Below are 21,143 nucleotides of genomic sequence, written 5' to 3' on the forward strand. Positions count from 1 at the left end.
TTCATAGATAAAAACATATTTTTAAGTGATCATAGCTTTTGTTTAAAGATCAAAGAGATTGGGGTGGGTGGATGACATTGGTTTAGAGAGAAATGAATATTGTAAAGGTGATTATAGAGGTAAGGTTTTTCTTTTTTTTCATTGAGGGGAGATAAGGGAAGAATTTTATTAAGATGTTAATGATAATAATGAAAAAAAGGATATAAGTTTATGTACTACTGTAAGAAACGTATGAAATAATGCTACAAACTAGTTGAATAAATTCATTTATAGTCAAACAAATTTATAATTTAGTCAAATATTTTATATTATAAACTAAATAAATTACTAAATAAACAAACTCAATAAAACCTTTTTTTTTTGGTATAGAAAACTCAATAAAAACTTGGTCTCTAAATTCTTCTCATACTCTGCGGGCCGTGACCTCTCACACTCTGAAGTTCCGAACTCTTCATACTCGAACTCGCTCATCGAACTCAACATTCTCACTCACTGCACCACCGCACTTTCTTCTCTCTCTGTGATTTCATTTCCATGGATCTTTGCTGATTCTTCAGATCCAGCATGGCCAACTTCCTCGCTCAGTTCCAGACTATTAAGAACACCTCGGATCGCCTTGTCATTTCAGGTATTTCATTGCTATTTTCATCTCTTCGCTCTCTAACCGAAGATCCAATCTCCTTCGTTCTTTCCGAGCATTTTCCGAATTCACAATCACATAGAAATGCTCCGTTTCGTTCCGTGTTTTTTTTCAACTACGAATTTTAAATCGCGGTGTAGGGCTTTTAGTTGTTTTTATCAACAAGTTATTGTTATGGCTTCTGATATTAGTATTGTCAATAGTTGTTGATGTTAATCATCGAAATGAAACGAAATCCTAACAATTAAGCTCAGTAACACTTCAATTTCAATGTATTATGGTGATCATTTTAAGAGGTCCATTGGCAACTGCAAAAATAGCCTCAACCGTGTTCACTGTTGTGACTAAGCAGAAACAGTAATATACAATAGATGTAGGCTATGATTGATCTGAATGTACGTGCGCGTGTGTGACCTTACATTGATGCTTTACCAAAATGATTCTCAGTGGAGGATGTGAGTGACCTGTGGCCAACTGTCAAGCCTGCTTTTGAGGGGCGTTTGCCGTTCAAACGGGCGACTTTGAATAACAAGACGCGGAACCCTGTATTTGTTGACACATTGCCGGCCGAGTTCATATTAACCACCGATTCAAGACTCCGTAGCCGGTTCCCTCAGGAGCAATTTTTATTTTGGTTTCGAGAGCCGTATGTGACTGTTGTACTTGTCACCTGTGAGGTAATGTGATTTCCTGTTGATTACGTTTTTTAGAATCTACCAGAAAGTTGTACTGTTTTAAGTGGGAGACCCACTATGATTTTTACCATAGTTTGTAGCTTGCTGTTGCATTGTGATCATTTACTTCACATGGATGTTTTTGATATATAACTTAGGAGTGTTTGGAAGAGTTTTTACAGAGCTTGTTTGGTCTTATGAAAATGATTTATGGCCTTTTATTTCAATAAGCTCTTTTTAGCTCATTGCAATAAGCATCATAAGAAAGCTCATGAATAAGCTCTCATTTGACAAACTCTTGTTGTATTAGTGCTTAAATAAGCCATTTACTCAAACATGTTCTTAGTGAGGCTACATTTTGTGCAACTGAATGGGAGATAAAAAAACATAAGTAATAGGTAAATAACATGCAAAGCATCTTGACATCTTCATTCAATTGTTAGCAAGTGGAAAGAAAGGTTTTTATTGGGTCAGTGAATTACATATAATTGGAGTACATCTGATAAAATTGATTACATAGTTTGGTACTTTTACTTTTTTACTTTTGATTGGAAAAATTTCAGTCTTATCCCTTTCCAGTAAGGAAAAAAATATGTCATCAAATATAATAGTGTGTCTGTTTTATACACATTTTTGGGGCTTGCACTTAACTTTTCAGCTTTTAGGATGACTGGTTTCTTACATGGTATGCAGCCTTTTTAATTAAGGGAGCTGAAATTTGATCCTAGCTGATCCATTGTTATAATTATATTGTTTTAGCACAAGGTAATTGTGTGTGAATACTTTGTCCTAGCTTCAATTCCAATGAGCTTTTAAGTGCCTTATAGGGGAAAACCTCATTTTTTGATTTGCACCTGATAACTTTAGCTTTTATGATTACTAGTTCCATGACATCCTATTTGTTTGTTTATTTTTTTATTTAAAATTCAGTCTTCAGAGCCATGATAGTTGCTATCATGAATCCATTTTATCTCATTGGATTTGACTTGATTTCCTTCTGCATGCTTTTCTCACTCGTCATTTGTAATTTTTGTTGGCTTGAAGATTGCATTTTAAATGCTGTTGGTTATGTTGAATTAGCCTGATGTATGGCTAGTTTTCTTGCTTCTTGTGAGTTTTTCAAATGCTGGAACAGTAATTATTGGTAATCTGATGCCAAAATCCATTATAAGGAGCTTTATTTCACGGAGTTAATAAATTATTGGTGTATAGTTTGTTCACTTTTTCATTCAGTTGTGGGATCTAATGTGTAGTTTAACTCTTATTTTTTGTTCCCAGGATCTGGATGAGTTTAAAACCATCCTTAAACCACGCTTGAAATTAATTATCCAAAATGATGAAAAGGAGTGGTTCATTGTATTTGTATCTAAAGCTCATCCAGCTAATGATCAGGCAAGCAAAATGGCAAAGAAAGTATATGCTAAACTTGAAGTTGAGTTTAACACCAAAAAAAGAGAAAGGTAAACTTGAAAAATTGGACTTTTGCTACAAGTGCACTCTCCCATTCCCCAATAGAAGTTTGAATGACTTGTTGGCTGATAGTTTGTAATCTTTTTTTTCAAGTCAATGTTTTGTCAACTTTTCATAGATATTACAGCTTATGGTCAACGTTTAAGAATCTTAACAACTATTTAATTGCATACTGTTTTGCTTATTATGAACTTGATGTGATGATATAAAAAGCAAAAGTGGTGCTTGGAAATTTAGCTTCAAGGGTAAATCTTGTAGTTGCTTTCAATAGAGGATATTTGTCCAATATTGTGTATTTTTTCTTCCATAAATATTATGGAGTCAACTGTTTACGTTACACGTGTAAGTGGTTGAAAATTTTGATGGTAGAGTTAGGAAAAATCAGTTATCAAACAGAAATAATAACCATTTGTGAGTGAAATAAAAGATTGTTTATGTTGTTTACTGTTTAGTTTAATTGCATTAGTGACAACTTAATTTCTTTCCCTTTTGATGCTTTTAACACTGCTTCTTCCTCATCTAGATGCTGCAAATATGATATGCATTTCCCTGAAGCAAACTTTTGGGAGGATCTAGAATCAAAGATAATGGAATGCATCAGAAATACCCTGGATAGGCGTGTACAATTTTATGAGGATGAGATACGAAAGCTCAGTGAACAGCGCCTCATGCCAGTCTGGAACTTCTGCAACTTTTTCATTCTTAAGGTTGATCCTGCTGTGATGAATTATAGTTTAAAGTGCAATAAATGGTTCTGAAAGTCCAACCTTTATTGTTCTTTATAAATTGTTCCTTTCTGCATATTCTAGGATCTTTTGGAGTCTTATAACAAATTTGTATTCTTTGCTCAGGAAAGCTTGGCTTTTATGTTTGAAATGGCTCACCTTCATGAAGATGCCTTACGGGAATATGATGAACTAGAACTCTGCTATCTTGAAACAGGTGCATGATGCTTAGTTTCCTTCTCTGTTGCTGTTGTAGTAAAGAAAAGTTGATGTTTAGATTGACAGAATTGTGCTTTAGACACCTATATGGAACATTAAATCTTGTGTCTGACAGAAAATCTCCTGTAAACAATGATTCAAATATAACTGGAATTAATGCAGTTAACATGACTGGAAAGCAGAGAGACTTTGGAGGGGCAGATCATGGTGACGATCAAGCAGCATTGGTTAATCCAGGAAATAAAGCATTGACACAGATTGTTCAAGAGGACTCATTTCAGGAGTTTGAATTCAGACAGTATCTATTTGCCTGTCAGTCAAAGGTGTGCCCTGCCCGGAGCACTTGTATAACATAAAACATGTTACATATATTAGCAGCTTAGTTCTAAAGCAAATTTAGAATGATTTTGTCCTTTGTGTCGTCTTTGATGCTTACAAGCTAGGATGCTTCTTTACTTGTATTATTTATGATATTTTTAAATAGAAGAAAAAACATTCATTTTCATATATCATGAGTTCTTTCTTGCAACAAAATCATTTAATGGTTAAAGTTCTATTCCAATTTTAGTCCCTAAAGTTTTATCTATTTGGCCTTAGTCACTGATATAGAGATGTTCTTACTTTTAAAATTGTAATGTCTTAAGCCAATTAGACAATTGTCTTGTTGTGTTCTCATTGACATTTTGGGTTCAAACACTATTATTGCTAGGAACTATCCTTTTAACTGAATACCTAATTTAACTTTCTATGGCTTACTACTTTGCTGTCATTTTGCAGCTCTTATTCAAGTTAAATCGTCCCATTGAGGCTGCGTCACGTGGCTATTCATTCATAATAAGCTTCTCCAAATCCTTGGCATTGCATGAGGTATTTGATTTTCTGTTTTTCATATGCCCTCTTCAAGTGTATATTACTATATTATTCCAGTTTGAGTTGCATATTTTTTTTATTTCTCCCATTTTGACTTCAAGATGATGTTTCTTCTCAGCGTATTCTGCCTTTTTGTATGCGTGAAGTCTGGGTAACAACTGCTTGCTTGGCTTTAATTGAAGCAACCACTTCTAATTATAATGATGGACATGTGGCGCCTGACGTAGAGAAGGAGTTCTTTCGTCTTCTGGGTGACCTATATTCTCTAGCTAGAGTTAAGGTAGGATTCTCAAGAAGTTGGTAAATAGACTGGATATCTATTTTGGTTTGTTTGATGCACTCTTTAAATGAGACAACTCCAATGACCAAAATACACCATTTGGAAATGGAGTTGAATCAGTGGTCTCTCTTAACTCCTTTTTTCCTCCTCATTTTTCTCTGTAATGTGGATTATCATCTACATTGATATTGTCTATGCTATACCGTTGTTAACTAGGATTGCTTTGTGAATTTTATGTTTTTATCTATCTTGACAGTTCATGAGGCTTGCCTATTTAATTGGATATGGAACTGATATAGAAAGAAGTCCTGTCAACAGGTACATTTTTTGTAATTAGAAGGCCAATATTTTTTCTTGCATTAGTTAATCATGTAATGCAAGATTAGTTACATCACAGTTGGTATCATTCTTCAAGTTTAATAGCTATTTCTTTCCTTTTGAGCAGTGCTTCCCTCAGCTTGCTACCTTGGCCTAAGCCAGCTGTCTGGCCTTCAGTTCCTGCTGACACATCAACAGAGGTGCTTGAGAAAGAAAAGGTATTGTAGTCATAATTATGAGTATGACATCACAGAAGATTGTGACCCAACACAACAGACATTTTATTTTTTAACAGAAAAATTGCTCATCTCTTATGTCTCTGATAGCAAATGGTTCAGAAGAAGTAGGAAAATGGATATTTATTAGGAATTCGTCTCCCCTGGCCCATCACCAGGGTGGTGGCAGAGTAGAGGAAAACAGAAATAAACACAATACGGTCACTGGTATTTGAGAGACCAATACTCTCTCCAACAATTCCCAAATACAATTTTCGATGCCTCTCTCTTCTCCTTTTCAGACGATTTAATATTCTTTTACACCCTATTCTATAACTAACTAACTAACTAGCTGCTGTTAGTCCGTTGCATGGTTATGATCTATTCTAAGGGAATGATCCTCTGTTGTGCCTCTATTCCTCCTCAAATAAACTTTCTTAATAGGTGGTCATGGGCTATCACACTATAATGCTTTTCCACACCTGCTAAATTCTGTTTAATGTCAAAATACTTACTGGCAATGGAAGATGTAGTCATCTCAAGTCTGGTTCCTAGCCTATAAAAAAGAGGAGGGTTGTATGGCAGCCAATAGTCAACATAAAATTTTGTTGAATCTTCTCATCAAAGATGATGTGAATTATATAATGTAATTTATAACAGTCATGATATTTTTTATTAACTGGTCTGTCTAGCCTCCATCACTGAACAAAGCAATTTTCACTATAGATCTGTTTAGGATCATGAGCTGGGGAATATATCATATCATAATTCACAGGTTATTGGAATTGAAAGATTTTTCCATAGAAGCCCACATTTTTTGCACCAGCCAAAAGGCACCTTAAAACAGCATATGGCTATGTTTTCATTTAACTGTTTCAATTCCACTTTTTTTTCACTTAATTCTTGGTTAAAGGTGTTTGTCATTTTCTTTATTCCCGTATTATAAATTAGAAATATTTTTCTTAATTAGAAGTGGGAAAGATGCTTTTGTTTCTGATAGGAACTGAAAAATATTTTTGATAATTTTCTGAAAATCAGAAACTGAAAATGAAAGAAAACAAATCAGAGTAGGAAAACTTCTCTGCCCTGTGGCAATAGACACTCACAACTACCCAAATGATTACCAACCCTCTGATTTCCCCTCTCTTCCCTTATATCCAACATACTCACAATACTTCCCACACTTTTTGCCACATATGCAGGTTTGTTATAGTCTATAGTCCCCTTTATGCCCTTACCCATATTGGAACATCCTAACACTTTCCTTTAACAGAATTAGAATTTCACTTAAAATAGTAAGAAGAAATATTTACATATGAAATGGGTTGAACAAATGTATGTTTTAATATTTATTATTTGTTTCCTGAGATTTTTACCCATCATATTTTTACCTTAAATAATATGATTATACCTCTGCAGCTGATTCTACAAACAACTTCTAGAACCAAGCACTTTGGTATCCAGAGGAAACCCCTGCCTCTTGAACCTACTGTTCTTCTACGAGAGGCCAACAGGCGGAGGGCTTCACTTTCAGCTGGAAATGTGTCTGAAATATTTGACAGTCGCCAGGGTCCAATGGATGGGTAATGAAGTGCTATATATTGTTACAGATGGATTCCTTTTTAGTGAACTGTTCAGAAATCCTATATTTTCTGTTACAATTTGGGTTTTATCAATCTGATTTGTATGCTGACAGATCAGGTTTTGATGCATCCACTAGAATGTCACCACAAAAAGCACTTGCAAGTTCCATGTCACGTACAAATTCTTCACCAGGAAACTTTGATAGCTCAATTGACCGACCAATGAGGCTTGCTGAGATTTTTGTTGCTGCTGAGCATGCTTTGAAGCAAACAATTTCTAATCCAGAACTGGGGAAATCATTATCATCATCCGAGGAGTTTGAGGTATCATCTAGGCCTGATGGATAGCAAAAGCTCATTGGAATGATTTTCTAAAATCCCTCAATGAGAGTTTCTCATAATTTATATCCATGTCCCTGATTGTGTGTTTTACATTTTCCCCCTAATGAATACATCTTGAATACTTGTAAATATGTTTGTTAATATTTTATTGCTATTTGACATGATTAATTTCCTTTCTTGTCCTTCTCTTGTTGCGGGCAGCAAAAATATTTAGAGCTAACTAAAGGTGCTGCTGACAATTATCATCGTTCCTGGTGGAAAAGACATGGTGTTGTCCTTGATGGTGAGATAGCAGCTGTGGATTTTAAGCATGGATGTTTTGATCAAGCGGCAAAGTCATATGAGAAGGTTTGTGCACTGTATGCTGGTGAAGGATGGCAGGATTTGTTGGCTGAGGTCCTTCCCAATTTAGCTGAGTGTCAGAAGAGTCTTAATGATCAAGCTGGCTACTTATTATCTTGTGTGAGGTTACTTTCTCTTGATGAAGGATTATTTTTGACCAAGGAGCGCCAAGCCTTTCAGTCAGAAGTTGTTCGTCTTGCTCATAGCGAAATGAAGGACCCTGTACCTCTTGATGTATCATCATTAGTTACATTTTCTGGAAATCCTGGGCCTCCATTGGAGTTATGTGATAGGGATCCTGGCATCCTTTCTGTAACCGTATGGAGTGGTTTTCCAGATGATATAACTCTCGATTCAATCAGTCTTACATTAAATGCAACATATAATACCGATGAAGGTGTAAAGGTATTTGTTGTTAGGTGTTATTTTACATTTTTAACTACAGTATGAGAAGTTTATAGTTTTTAATTATTTCCTCTCTGAATAACTCTGCTATTTAAATTGCTTTAGGCATTGAAGAGTTCTACAGCCATTGTGTTACACCCTGGTCGGAATACTATTACCTTGAATCTACCACCTCAGAAACCAGGATCTTATGTTCTCGGAGTTCTTACTGGGCAGATTGGGCATTTGAGGTTTAGATCTCATAGTTTTTCAAAAGTTGGTCCCGCTGATAGTGATGATTTTATGAGTTATGAAAAGCCAGCTAAACCCATTCTGAAGGTAGGCTTTTAACAAGATGAAAAAAGAAATGGAATATGACAGTTCAACAGAAAATAGGGATTTTTTATTTATATTATTTTCCTTCCTTTGTTGTTTTCCTCTTGATCAATACATAATTTTAACTTAAATTGATTTTATATATTTTCTGATAATTATAATCTGTCATTTGTTTGCCATAGTGCTGTTAATCTTTTTAGTGACAAAAAAAAAAGAATTTAGAGTTAATTATCTAAAAATGCCATTTATCATTTTTTAGGTTTTCAAACCTAGAGCCCTTGTTGATCTTGATGCTGCTGTTTCATCTGCTTTGTTGATAAATGAAGACCAATGGGTTGGCATTTTAGTTCGACCTGTAAATTACTCGCTCAAAGCTGCTGTCTTGCATATTGATACTGGTCCAGGGTTGGAGATTAAAGAGTTGCATGTAATTGAGATGGAAACCGATGCTGCTGGTGTATCTCGGGGTGATGATGACCAGGTGCAGAATGATGGTGCTCAGATAAGAACTCTAAATTCTGATAAAAAATTTGAATGTTTGACTCTTCATGATGGTAAAATAGAATTTCCAAATTGGGCAAGTGACACTCCTTCTATTCTTTGGGTTCTGGTTCGTGCCATCAGTGACACGCTCAGCAGAGGATCTTCTTCAGGTTAAGATGGTGACACGAGTTTCGATGGCTTCATACATGTGCACTTTTTAAATTTAACCAGATGTACTTATTTTGTTTCTCTTTCCAGCCACAACAAGGAGAGAAAGTATTGTAGATGGAATGAGAACAATAGCTCTGAAACTTGAATTTGGAGCATTCCACAATCAGATATTTGAAAGGTTTTTCCATTTTCCGTTGTTCTTATGTTTTAATCATCATAATATATCATACAACTGTTGAATTATGAATGCCATGCATCTGGCTTTTGCGTGCTCTGTCCTAGTTACTTAATATCTTACCTTGATACCCAGGACCCTAGCAGTGCATTTTACGTATCCTTTCTATGTGAGGACACGTGTTACTGATAAATGCAATGATGGTACCCTGCTTCTGCAGGTATGGGTCTTTATTTTCATAATTATTTAATTACACTTGATTATGGACAATAGGCTGACAACTGTCACGAATTAAATCCTTCCAATGCTTTTTGTGACAAAATTGGAAATAATACATTCATTGCCTTTTTTTTTTCATTTGAAGTCACTTTGATTGCTACCTGAAGAGAAAAAAAATGAAAGATTGATTGAATTTGTAAATCTTAAAGGGTTTTTCATGTACTTAACCATCATAAAAAATATGCACTTTTAGCATTAAGTTTTGTTTACATCTTTTAGTATTGTTGAAGTATTGTTAAATGTTAATATAAAACCATACACCCCTTCAACTAACAGCTTTAGTTTTTAAGACAGTTGGTTAATGACATGATATCAGAGCTTCTATGACCAAGTGGTCTAGAATTTAATCATTGTTGTTTCCATTCTTTTATTAAGAAGTTGAGTTTAAGCCCAAGGTAGGGGACCTGTGCATTTCCACACTTAAAGCCCAAAGGGCTCTTGCATGACATGCTATGTTAAATATGTTACTACACATTCATGTGCCTTTACCTTACAACTTTAAGCTTTTGGAATGGTTGATTCATGACAAATATCATAGTACTTAAGGTCAGTGTTTTAACAAGGCTACAATAGCAGCTCATCGTAAGATGCTCCAAAACTTAATCAGGCCATTGTTGACATTTGTTCATATAAAACCATTCAGGTGCTTCTCCAAACTAGTTACTTTTTGGGATTATTGGTTTGACATGGTATCAAAACCTCTATAACCATCCTGCATTCTTCTAAATAAATTTTTTAACACAAGGTAGTGTAGACTTGTGCATTGTCCATGTTTCAAGTCCAAAGGTTTCTTGCATGAGGAGACGTGTTAAATATAAAATCATTCCTATGCCTTCCCAAACAGGTTAAGATTTTGGATGGTTTATTTATGAAAACATTCAACTGGTAATAATAAATGAAAATCTAAGTTAATTTGAGCTTTCTACTTGTTTGAAGATTTTTATATATCTATACAACAATGTAACAATATTTTCTCACGGAGACATTTTTAACCACTAAAATTCTATGATTTCATCTTATTCTTTTTTGTTGATAGAGTACTCAATGGGTCATGTGACTTCTAGGTAATACTTCACTCTGAAGTAAAGGCTACATTGACCATTTATGATGCCTGGCTTGATCTTCAAGATGGATTTGTTCATACTGGACAAACTGAGGGTAGACCTAATTCAAGTTTCTTCCCGCTAAACATATCTCCCACTTCCAAAGGAGGAATATTGTTTAGTATCTGCCTAGACAACACAAATGCAGAAGGTAATTTCATTTTTCCGGAGATCAGTGAAGTGATGTTATTGTTGCTTTTAATATGTTCTCACCAAATAATTTGATAAATGCCCTAAATATAAGGTTACTATATAATCAATGCAGAATCTGGGAACTGTAATTCTATCCATTTTCAGAGGTTTCTGATTGGTTGATTTATTCTATTTCAAGTTCAATAATTTCTGGCCAACTGCAGCAGTCAATAATTTCTGGCCAATTGCAGCAGTCAATAACTCTACTAATTTCTTTTTTCTTTTGAAACTCAACATTGATCTTTCTGAATAGGCAAGAAAAACGTTTGTTCTTTTATCTTTGACCTGTTGTCTATGTTAAAGACTAACGTTGTGGTTTCCAGTGTTTATTAGTTTCACAGGAAGGCAAAGTTGATTTGTAATTTTGATAATATTACCACCTCAGTGGTCACTTTTTCATTTTATTTATCATGTTTTTTTACCTTAAAAGAGTTTTTAGACATTAAGCATGAGGGGCATGTCAATAGAATGTTATATTACGAAAATATTAAAGCATTATGGCATTCTTTATTTTTCTGAGGTCTAGGCATGTTGCAAATTGACAAGCTGAGTGATATCCTGATTTACCTGTGGTACACATTTTTGTCCCAATAGAAGTATTTACTCGTGGAAATTATAATAGCCTGATGTCTTCAATTAATAAGCTGATTTGATTTTTCATAACAAAAATACAGAAGCCAGGAAGCAATCAGAAAGCATATTAAATGTCAAATATGGAATTTCTGGCGATAGAACAATTGGAGCTCACCCTCCTGTCATGAATGAATCTACTGGAGTTGATGGTGCCAGACAAGAGTTAATCTTCAGGAGTGCAATTACTTTGCAAAGGCCTGTGCTTGATCCATGCCTAGCTGTTGGTTTTCTTCCTCTCCCTTCAGATGGCCTAAGAGTAGGACAACTAGTTAAGATGCAATGGAGAGTGGAAAGGTTAAAGGATTTAGATGAGGAAGGAGTTTCTAAACAGAATGTAAGTCCAAATCAACAGAAAATGATGTCAACATGCTGCATGCCTCTGTCTCTGTATTTTCTTTTGAGAAACAGGAGAGGAAACTTGGTTAAATATATGGTGTCTGTGGAGTTGTTTCAATCCTGAATCCGGATAAATATTGTGTGATTCTCTAAAACTCTTACTTTATTCTGTTTGATGCCACAATTTTGCTTTTGATTTTGACAGGATGAGATGCTATACGAGGTAAATGCAAATTCTGGAAATTGGATGATAGCCGGGAGGAAAAGAGGATATGCATCTCTGTCCACAAAACAAGGTACTTGGATATATTGACAGTTTAGGAAAATATTGTTTTCAGTAACTGAAAGGAACATATTTTAAGTATTGAATATGCCTTTTGATCTTTGAATTGCGTTCTTATGATGATAGGGGCAAGAATAGTTATCTCGGTACTATGCATGCCACTGGTGGCTGGTTATGTTCACCCTCCCGTACTTGGGCTGCCAGATGTTGATGAGGCAAATATAAGCTGCAAACCTGCTGGGCCACATCTGGTTTGTGTTTTGCCACCGCCTCTCAGCTCCTCCTTCTGCATTCCAGTTAATTCATGAGTTTTCACTGTGACTGTGTCTTCACCCAATCTTGATTGAGTTTGTGTTCCATAGGCTATTAAGATGTTTGAGAATTTTTTTGGTTTAAGTAGGAAAGTGTAACGTTGTGCCTTTTAATTTCTTTGCATTAAAAATCTCCGTAGTTGGATTTGTGTCGCTTGTAGTTGTAGCCTTCATGCATTGCTCAAAGTATCAGCAGCAGGAACCTTGGCGCATGTACAGTGGAATTTTGTGCTCTTCCTTGTACATTAGACAGATACACGGACCATAACATTCTTTTGTCTCAAAATTACAAAAGTTGGTAGGAACCACCATATACAATTTCATTATTTTGCTCCCAAAAAATCGAATTACAGATACCAATCGTTGTAAACAATTTCGAATCTACCGTGGTAAATTGGTAATTATATTTGGGATGCTACATTCCATTTGATCACTGCTGGGGCGAAGATTATAACTTCATAGTCCATTCCTTCAATGCAAATAGCATTCGACTTTTGAGGTGCATGCTTCATGACTGCATGTTGAACGCTGACACGTCTGCATGTATGAAGCTTAAATTTCATTAAAACCACAGTAATACCACTTTTTTTTTTATATATTTTTAATACAATATAAATGGTATTGCATGTGAATCTGATTCTTAGCATTATTAAATTTTCTATACTAAGAAGATATGAAGTTGATATTTTGTGTTCAAAAAATTAAAAATAAATAAATAAAATCTTAAAAACAAAAGTAATTTTTAATCTTAATATGATTTTTGCATTATTTAAAATTTTGAGAATTAAAAATTATAATTCCGTGTCCAAATATAATAAAAACAAATAACAATTTTGAAAAAAGATCTTTAAGTTGGGTCAAAAAATTATTTCATTCAAATTAAGTTATAAGAGTTAATATTTCCACTGAAATATAATAATTTTAAATAAATAAAATATTGAAACAAATTATTAAAAAAATATTTTAACTTGATTTTTTAGAATTATTTCAAATTTTGTACACGAAAAAGTTTTGTTAATTTTTTGTGTTTAAATATAGTGAAAATAGATTTAAAAAAATATGGGAAAAAGTCTTTACATTAAGACAGAAATTGAAATAATAATTTTAGATAAGGTGCTAAACGTGAAAAACAAAGATATGAAAAAGTTATCAATTTGATTTATTTTTATTGTAAGTTAAATTAGTGTACATTGATGATAACAAGATGTTCCTGATGTTAAAGTCACATTTCACCCAGCACCTTGGGCATGGAGAATGAAAGTCAAGTTGTGCACTTAGATTGAAGCTGTTTGTGACTAATTTTAGTCAGAAAAAAAATCAGCTGTAAGCCTCCACGAAGTATAGAATGAAGAAGTTTCTTCAGAGCTCTCAACAGGGTGAGCACACGTTGCCAACAACCACCAAATCTATATAATCAATCAGGTAGCATCATTCATCAAAATCAAACAACGGGGAAATAAAATCATAGTTGCCACTACTGAAAATGATAGAATTCCTCAACAACCACAAATTCCAGACAACGGAGTGCCACAACACCATCCAAATTTTTTTAGCATTTTTACCATGAATCAGTCTACAATGGCAGAGATAATGGGAAGGACCTTGAGAAGGAAAGGTAACAGAAAAGCCAAGCCTGATAGGGTAAGTGACACAGGTCAAAAATAAGTGCTGAGAGCACTGCAGAAAGCACATTTAGAGTGATGGAGATAAATGTAATAGCTTTTTTATTGAGTTGGTAATCTAAGATCAGTTGTCAAGAAAAAGTAAGTGTTTTGTTCGGTGCACAGCTTCTCCAAAGGCTTTTGAAAATCGAGTAAGGAATATTGTGTGGACTTAAAATAGTAATATTTTTGGAGATTAAAACAAATTTAAAGTATAAAGTAATTATAATGTTAATAATTCTTGTTCAACAACAACATTCATATTCGAGTTGCCTTTACCAATATAAAATACTCTGCAAGGAGAATGAAATGTTTCCAAATGAATTTGCATCAGAACCTGTTATCTTTCTTCATTAATATTTCCCCTAACTTTCTATTCATCAAACAATTTCTATCAATTTTCTTTCTAGGCTCTATATGGAGAATATTTTCCAACACAAAAACTTACAGTTGTTCACTTGTTTGTGTGTAAAATGCAATTCAGAAGGGCTCATATATTTTGCTTTGGAATATTTGAAAGATTCAAAACACTAATCATGCAACTATGCTTAGTGTTTTGACCTCAATTCTATCATATCAAGGTTATGGATCATTTATCCAATAGTCAAGGTTGAGAGGAGAGGATGTTTATAAATGATCCATAGCCTTGACTTCTAAGCGATGTGGGATTTTATGACTATTGGAACACTTAGTTTTTAGTTGTGAGACTCCCGACATTTGTTTAAAAACTAAAACTGAGAAAGCTTTTTGTTTGGTTTTCAGTTGAATTTGGTTTAGCTTCAACTTTGTCTTGAAGCTCAATTTGAAATGAAAGAAAAGAGAGAGTTGTTTTTGCAGGAATCAGGATAATGGAAGAATGAAGAAAAGATATAGAGACGTAGAGGTTGAAGAGAAGGTAGTAGCAGAAAATCCAAGTTCTTATGTATGTTGGCGCTTAACTCCTTATTGCCCAAGTCCCACACCGGCGATGAGAAAGAATCTGCGCCAAAGACTTGGCTATAAAACAAACAATCCTTGAAATTCTTAAGCATACCTTTCTCGGCCTTTTGGCTAAGATCAAGTGTAGTATCTGTTCTTATCAGTTTAATATCTGATATGTGGGCCATTGGTCCACACGATATTAAATGTATTTTTTGAGGGGGATGGTTCACCGCAGTGGCTTGCTACTGGAATCATCAAGTGTCGCCTAAGCGTTGCACTATAGCTTGGGCCTGGCACTCCTCAGCAAAACAGTTTTCAGGTTTTGGCTTTCATTGTTCACTGCATTTTGTTTATATAGGTTAAGGTTTTTTGATTAAGGTTAGTTTTTCAAAATTTGCAGTATGTTCAGAAAATGAAATATCTTGGGCTTTTAAGAAATGAATGCCAACTATTTCAAGATTTATGCGGATTAAATTTTATATTTACTCAATAAATATTATATAAGTAAAAAAGACTTTAGAAACGTTCAGCCTTCTCATATTTGATGACGATGATGCGGTCAGCAGCAGTGGACTGGCTCCAATTATAGACAAAAAAAAAAAATGGCATCTTTATCTGCACACACACACTGTAACATGTTAAAGATCCTCCTTTCTTCAAATATGTATGTTTTTTTTAATGAAAAATTATCAAGTTATGCTTTCCCTACCTCCGTATAATTCCGAAAACATGGAATTCAACTTTCGAAGTCTCTATTGGTAACTTTTGAATCCAGGTTATCCACATGCACACGAGTCACCAAGTATAATTAAACCAAGGTCCAGTTTCTTCTACCTACTTTGCTTTCAGATGTTGAGATCTAAAGAATGTAATAATAATAGGCAAGACAAGAAAATCAGATGAAAGATGAAGTATTTTTATATGCAGCATGTTGAGTTGGGGGGCACCAGGAATGAGTGAAGCTGAATGACTCGTGGGTGTATGTTTCGAAAACAAAGCCCACATCGAGCAATGTACTAAGTTGAACCAAGTTTTATGCTATAAAAAGAAAGAGTTATTTTTGTTAAATCTCTCGGAGCCGTGTGATAATTACAAAGCGAACTATTCTTTCGCCTTTTACTAAAGAATACCGTGTATTTGTCACCTACAGCGGCATACGCTAATTTTTGTAATAGGGTCTTTGAAAGAGGACCCTGCATTCTTAGTTAAAATGTTTGATTCTTAAATGATTAGTAGATTTTACAATACTGTTGTTTTGCATTTGATGTACATATATCAACATACATAATGGAACTCAAATCAAATTGAAAAATATCACCAAATCCCGAGATTCGTCAACTTTAGGAAATAGGGTCTGTACATAGCAACAGAACTACAGTGAATTAATTGTGTCATACCAGATTAAGCACAGATTAGCTGTAAAAGAGCATTGGTCAGAAAACGAAGACTCCTAAAATATAATTGTTTTTAGCAAAGGAAAGACAGTATAATATTTTTCTTGGTAGACCAAACTACATTATTGCAGAGCACCATATGTTTTTAAGATAGAGAGTATGACTTTCTCAAGATTGATTTAGGTACATTACTTACCATGTTGCTCAATGGTTTAGAAGATCAATGTTCTTCATCGAATATACTACTACTATTTCTTTCATGGCTTACTTTGTGCCCGCTTGACAAATACGCAAAATCAATGTCTCCCACCATAGTACACATTCCAATGTAAAATTTATGGTTAAGATTAATTTAGGTATATATCTCATTCAATTGCTCAAAACTAAAAAACAATTTTATCTAATTTTAAAATAAACGAACAATGCCTGGTTGAAGACAATTTGCTGCCCCATCTCCAGTGTTGTAAAATTCATATACCTCCAAAGGGACCTGTAAATTTATAGATTCAATTCTAGAGTACAATTTTAAAATTTCCAAAAACAGGTTACCAAAATAGTATAGTCTAAAAAATGTTTACATAGAACATGGATATAAATCCACGTTGTCAAAGACAATTTTAATTCTGTGCAAGTAATTTCTAACGGTTTTTGGCAGTCAAAAAATATATGGTGTTTTGAAAAACTACTAAAAAGGGACAAAATTGTCTGAAATTGACTCCACAAAACCAAAATTGACTTTCACAATGTTGATATATAATATATACCTTGAATTTTTTAAAACTATACTATTCTTGGAATTTTAAAAGCAAAATACACCTATTTTGTGAAAAAGCCACAATAGATATATTTTTCCTAAATCTTGGCACTGGGGCTTTGCGTAAGTGGAGAGAATACAAACAACGATATGATACTACTAAATCAAGTGTGAAACATAATTTAAGAATACTTTATTTCTCTTGCAAGCCCAAAAAGATTCCAACATGTATCGCAGTCCACATCAAATTTTATTATCTGTTCCTAACACACTATGAAAAATCTTGTTAAAAAATATCACAAACAGAAAATGTCATAGGCTCATATAATTACATGCTACATTGCTAATTGCGTATAAAACATCCAAACAAATTGGTCAGCGTGCACTTCATGCATGGAATGCACCACTCAACTTCAGAGAATGAGCTCAACCAATTTTCAAATCAAACAGCTTAACATGGCTATTTAATTTTTCTTGAGATGCTGTAAGAGAAATAGGAGACACATGGATGGAAGTAGTGACACATGGATTGAACTAATTAATGTGATGCTATTAATTTGGTGTTCTTTTTTATTTTTATCCACATAGGTCGTGGTTTGGTTCAGTTTGGCATTGATCACATGACACGCCATGCTCCTTGTTTGCTAAATTAACTTGCTCACTTCTCATCTTTTGCTTCTTTGTGATCCCAAATTGCCAAATTTATCCAATTCGTTTCAACTTTTCATCTTTCATTAGTAAAAGACTTGGAACTGAAATTGTGTTAACATGTACGTCATAACCACTGTGCCACGGGCACAAAGCGAACAAAGTGCATCAAAATTAAAAGAGAAAGAGAGCACGAAATTTTATATAGTCGTTTTTGTTACGTTGAAGTAGACAAAGAATATATGAATACTATTTTCAACATATATTAATGTGACATAATAAAATACATTATACAAAAGAGAATGTATTGTTTTGGTTCCTAGTTAACAGTAATAACTATAAGAAATATAAAATTGATTAAATGGTTAAGAGAGAAAATATCGCAAATTTGATTCTCTCTGTTAATCAAACTAACAATTAGCATTTACCTATAAAAAAAATAGTTATCCTAGTACAATTATTTTCCCCTTTTGATCATTTCCAAATAGATTGCTTAGCAAATTGTTCTAGCAGCTGACCAAACTGCTTCAAAATGGGGGCAAGGTTTGCAAACGGTGTACGGTACATGTATATGAAAATGTATAAGAACCTTCTTGGTTTGTACGTTTTTTTTTAATGATAATAAAAAAATCAACCATTGATCTCACTTTCAAAACAATAAAAAATAAATAAATTGATCCAGCAGAATTTATCGTGTCTAAGGCATTTGTGGACCTTGCATTAAAGTTTGGATGAATGTTTTTCTCTACACGCAATAGACTTACATCAGTTAGGTAAATGGAGAGAATAGAGATATGTCTCCGGTCCCCGAAAGAAAAAGAAAAAATAGTGAGATATATCTCTACAACACAAGATTATTATCTTCAGTTAACCTTCTCAATGTAGATGCTTACCTTCTATGTTGATAATGTTATCATGATTGCTTTTAAGTAGAAATTAACAAGCATTTACCCGTTTTTATTCACACCCCACTTTGCATCTCTTTATAGTCCATGGATCTAAGATCATCACGACAAATTTCTAATGGATTTCAATGTTCGAATCATAAAGGATATGGATTTCAAGTTTTGCTATCAAATTAGCAAACAGTTTTCTACTTCAAGTTTAACAAGTGAACGAATTAAGAGAGATATTTTCTTAAGCGCATCCGACAAAAGCTCTTGTTTAGTTTGGTTCTGACACCTGACTCCCTCTAAAAGTGGCACATTATCAAGGTATTTATCCTTCAGATTTTTTATATTAGTAAGGATCTCAACTTAGTCATTTCAGAATCCAATCCTTATCGCTACTTTTATTTATTACAATGGAAAAAAGAGATCCAGACTATATATATGACATGGATAATTCTGAAAATGTGATCTTCCAATAAAATGAGATATCTACATTGAACCTAAGAAGGGAAAATCATGGCCTCATTGATGTCATGTCCCAAGTGGCCACTGGTTATGGGATTAGCCAGTATGGCCCCATACACCTCTGGTGTCAGATTAGAGGAGCACATGCACCATGTGGTCCTGGGAAATGCTACTGTTTTAGATAATCTAAGCCATTATAATGTCAATAAGGAAAAAGAACCTAACCATATAATTTTCATTTACTGGTTTTGATTTGAGAGTAAGCAATATAATCAATAAACAGTGACAACGACAGTTTCCTCTAATAAATTCAATTGGTTAAGGGGACATGAATTGTAAATGCGGGTTAGATTTTTCTTTTTTCACAATGTCCTTCATATATTTCTCACTTCCATGTCCTCTCTCTATTTTTTTTTTTTTATATGCAATCACAAGATATCTATTTTCTTATTTCACATTGAACTAATTTTTTTCCCATTAGATCAACTCATAATTAGATAAAGTAATACATTTAATTATAACTTAATGACCAAATCAAAGATCAAATCTCATACTTTAAGTAAAGAACCCAAGCATCAAACCAACTGAATCATGGAATTTTAGTCCATATGCTCTCTTCCCATCCTTATAAAAGATACTACTGCATCTTTCTCATTGGAAATAAAAGAAGTAACAAAAAACAAAGACCAGGATAGAAGAAGCAAAATGTCTGCTGTGAATCCACTTGAGCACTTGTTGCCTTTCAATTGTTATCTCTAGCAAGTAGCTACTGACAGTGAAGCAACAGCCCCACAATCCACAAAGATCATGTAAGCTATACATAGCTCAATTAATTGACCATAATAATTACTTACGAACCCATACCAGTAATTTTGAAGATCACATCCAAATTGGTGCAACAAACCAAAGTAAAATGACTACATCAACCAATTTGGTACGAGGCAAGATTAAATTTTTGGGCAAACAATTTTCAGTTCTCTATCACTAGCTAACACTCCAAATCCAAAACATGAGATGCAAACTTCCAACAAACTCGTTCCAGCATGTTGTTAAAGCTTCACCATCGAAAAATCTCTGATTGTGACACCTTAACAGGGTCACCAATCTACACCATCATTTCAATCCACACCCTCCACAAAGTTTTTAAGTGTACTAAATAGAAATATCACTATTTTTTTTTTCTTTTCCATCCATTCAGCGTCAATTAGCTTTCAACCTTTTCTAATAGAATCCTACCTCACATGGAGGCAAGAAACCCGAAACCGAAACCCCAGAAATTAAATAAAAGACAACGACATCTTCATTCATGCATAGAAATTAAAATTCAAAAGTTACCCATCTAAGTCCCTGTCCTAGCTACTATTAATCCATTCAATCCACAATTACCAGCTTTTCCGCTAGTCATAATTAAAATCGTTTGAAAAATCTGCAACCATAGCAACAAAAACATAAACACACAAGACAAGTTTCACACATTCATTAACATGTAGTACCAATTTAATTTGGTCAACTAATTCTAAAGATCAATTTCACAAAAATAAATAATAAAAAAACAAATAACAACTAAGATACACCAAAAGTGCTGGAAATTTCACTTCTATCTATATAACCATCACCATATACAAAAACCTGGCTCGAGATCTGTCATCACATTATTCACTTTTTTTTTACATATAATTTTTGTTTTTTTTCACCATCTGGTTCGACTTCGCCTCCCCAGCCATAACTTTACTTTCAGATATCTACTCATATTTAAAAAAAAATGAAAAAAAATTAACAAAACATTTCTTAGTGTAATATATATTTATATTTATATATTTGGTAATATTTGTCTATTTAGTGTGAAAAATAAAAATTCCACGTCAGCATAATCTCCAATCCAAGCGAACTTCGGCGGGACCATGCACGTGCTGACTGGGCTTCCGGAATGATACAATGTGGCTGCTGACCATGAAGGCGGTTACACGCTCGGAGACTCTCACGTCTTCCATCTTCAATTCCTGTAACCGAAGCACGTCCGCCGTCAGAAGCTTGATAGAGGTTAGA

General features: G+C 34.0%; 2 protein-coding genes, 1 long non-coding RNA gene and 2 other non-coding genes across 5 annotated transcripts in view; 4 read left to right on the forward strand and 1 right to left on the reverse strand.

Annotated features, from left to right (window-relative positions):
• The first annotated feature begins 376 nt into the window (after positions 1-376).
• On the forward strand, positions 377-12,782 carry LOC100787264 (trafficking protein particle complex II-specific subunit 130 homolog). The gene is made up of 21 exons (XM_003543213.4): positions 377-628; positions 1,088-1,317; positions 2,593-2,774; positions 3,308-3,491; positions 3,636-3,726; positions 3,891-4,051; positions 4,506-4,595; positions 4,717-4,878; positions 5,135-5,196; positions 5,324-5,414; positions 6,831-6,994; positions 7,108-7,318; positions 7,538-8,083; positions 8,189-8,401; positions 8,658-9,051; positions 9,140-9,230; positions 9,363-9,447; positions 10,571-10,760; positions 11,476-11,768; positions 11,976-12,066; positions 12,180-12,782. The coding sequence occupies exons 1-21, from the start codon at positions 565-567 to the stop codon at positions 12,359-12,361; spliced, it is 3,777 nt and encodes a 1,258-aa protein (XP_003543261.1). The 5' UTR covers positions 377-564; the 3' UTR covers positions 12,362-12,782.
• A 1,837-nt stretch (positions 12,783-14,619) lies between these two features.
• LOC121173341 (uncharacterized) lies at positions 14,620-16,144 on the forward strand. Its single transcript, XR_005887983.1, has 2 exons — positions 14,620-15,764; positions 15,874-16,144. It is a non-coding gene; the product is annotated as an uncharacterized lncRNA (long non-coding RNA).
• On the forward strand, positions 15,055-15,250 carry LOC112998885 (U2 spliceosomal RNA). The gene has a single exon (XR_003264066.1). It is a non-coding gene; the product is annotated as a U2 spliceosomal RNA (small nuclear RNA).
• LOC112998889 (U5 spliceosomal RNA) lies at positions 16,023-16,139 on the forward strand. The gene has a single exon (XR_003264068.1). It is a non-coding gene; the product is annotated as a U5 spliceosomal RNA (small nuclear RNA).
• A 4,533-nt stretch (positions 16,145-20,677) lies between the features above and the next one.
• Positions 20,678-21,143, reverse strand: part of LOC100816657 (uncharacterized) — a gene marked incomplete in the record, with an annotated part of 1,744 nt that continues 1,278 nt past the window's right edge. The window contains 1 exon segment of the mRNA XM_014765934.2: positions 20,678-21,114. Within this exon segment, the coding sequence (XP_014621420.1) occupies positions 20,960-21,114 (155 nt within the window).

Source organism: Glycine max, chromosome 13, assembly GCF_000004515.6.
Source record: "Glycine max cultivar Williams 82 chromosome 13, Glycine_max_v4.0, whole genome shotgun sequence".
Taxonomy (NCBI): Eukaryota; Viridiplantae; Streptophyta; class Magnoliopsida; order Fabales; family Fabaceae; genus Glycine; species Glycine max.

What these genes read in the sequence shown, in the direction of transcription:
- LOC100787264 (XM_003543213.4), top strand. Translation starts at nt 565, where the DNA reads ATGGCCAACTTCCTCGCTCAGTTCCAGACTATTAAGAACACCTCGGAT. An exon ending in ATACCGATGAAGGTGTAAAG is followed by an intron (nt 8,084 to 8,188) that starts GTATTTGTTGTT and finishes AAATTGCTTTAG; the next exon opens with GCATTGAAGAGTTCTACAGC. An exon ending in CAGCAGAGGATCTTCTTCAG is followed by an intron (nt 9,052 to 9,139) that starts GTTAAGATGGTG and finishes TTCTCTTTCCAG; the next exon opens with CCACAACAAGGAGAGAAAGT.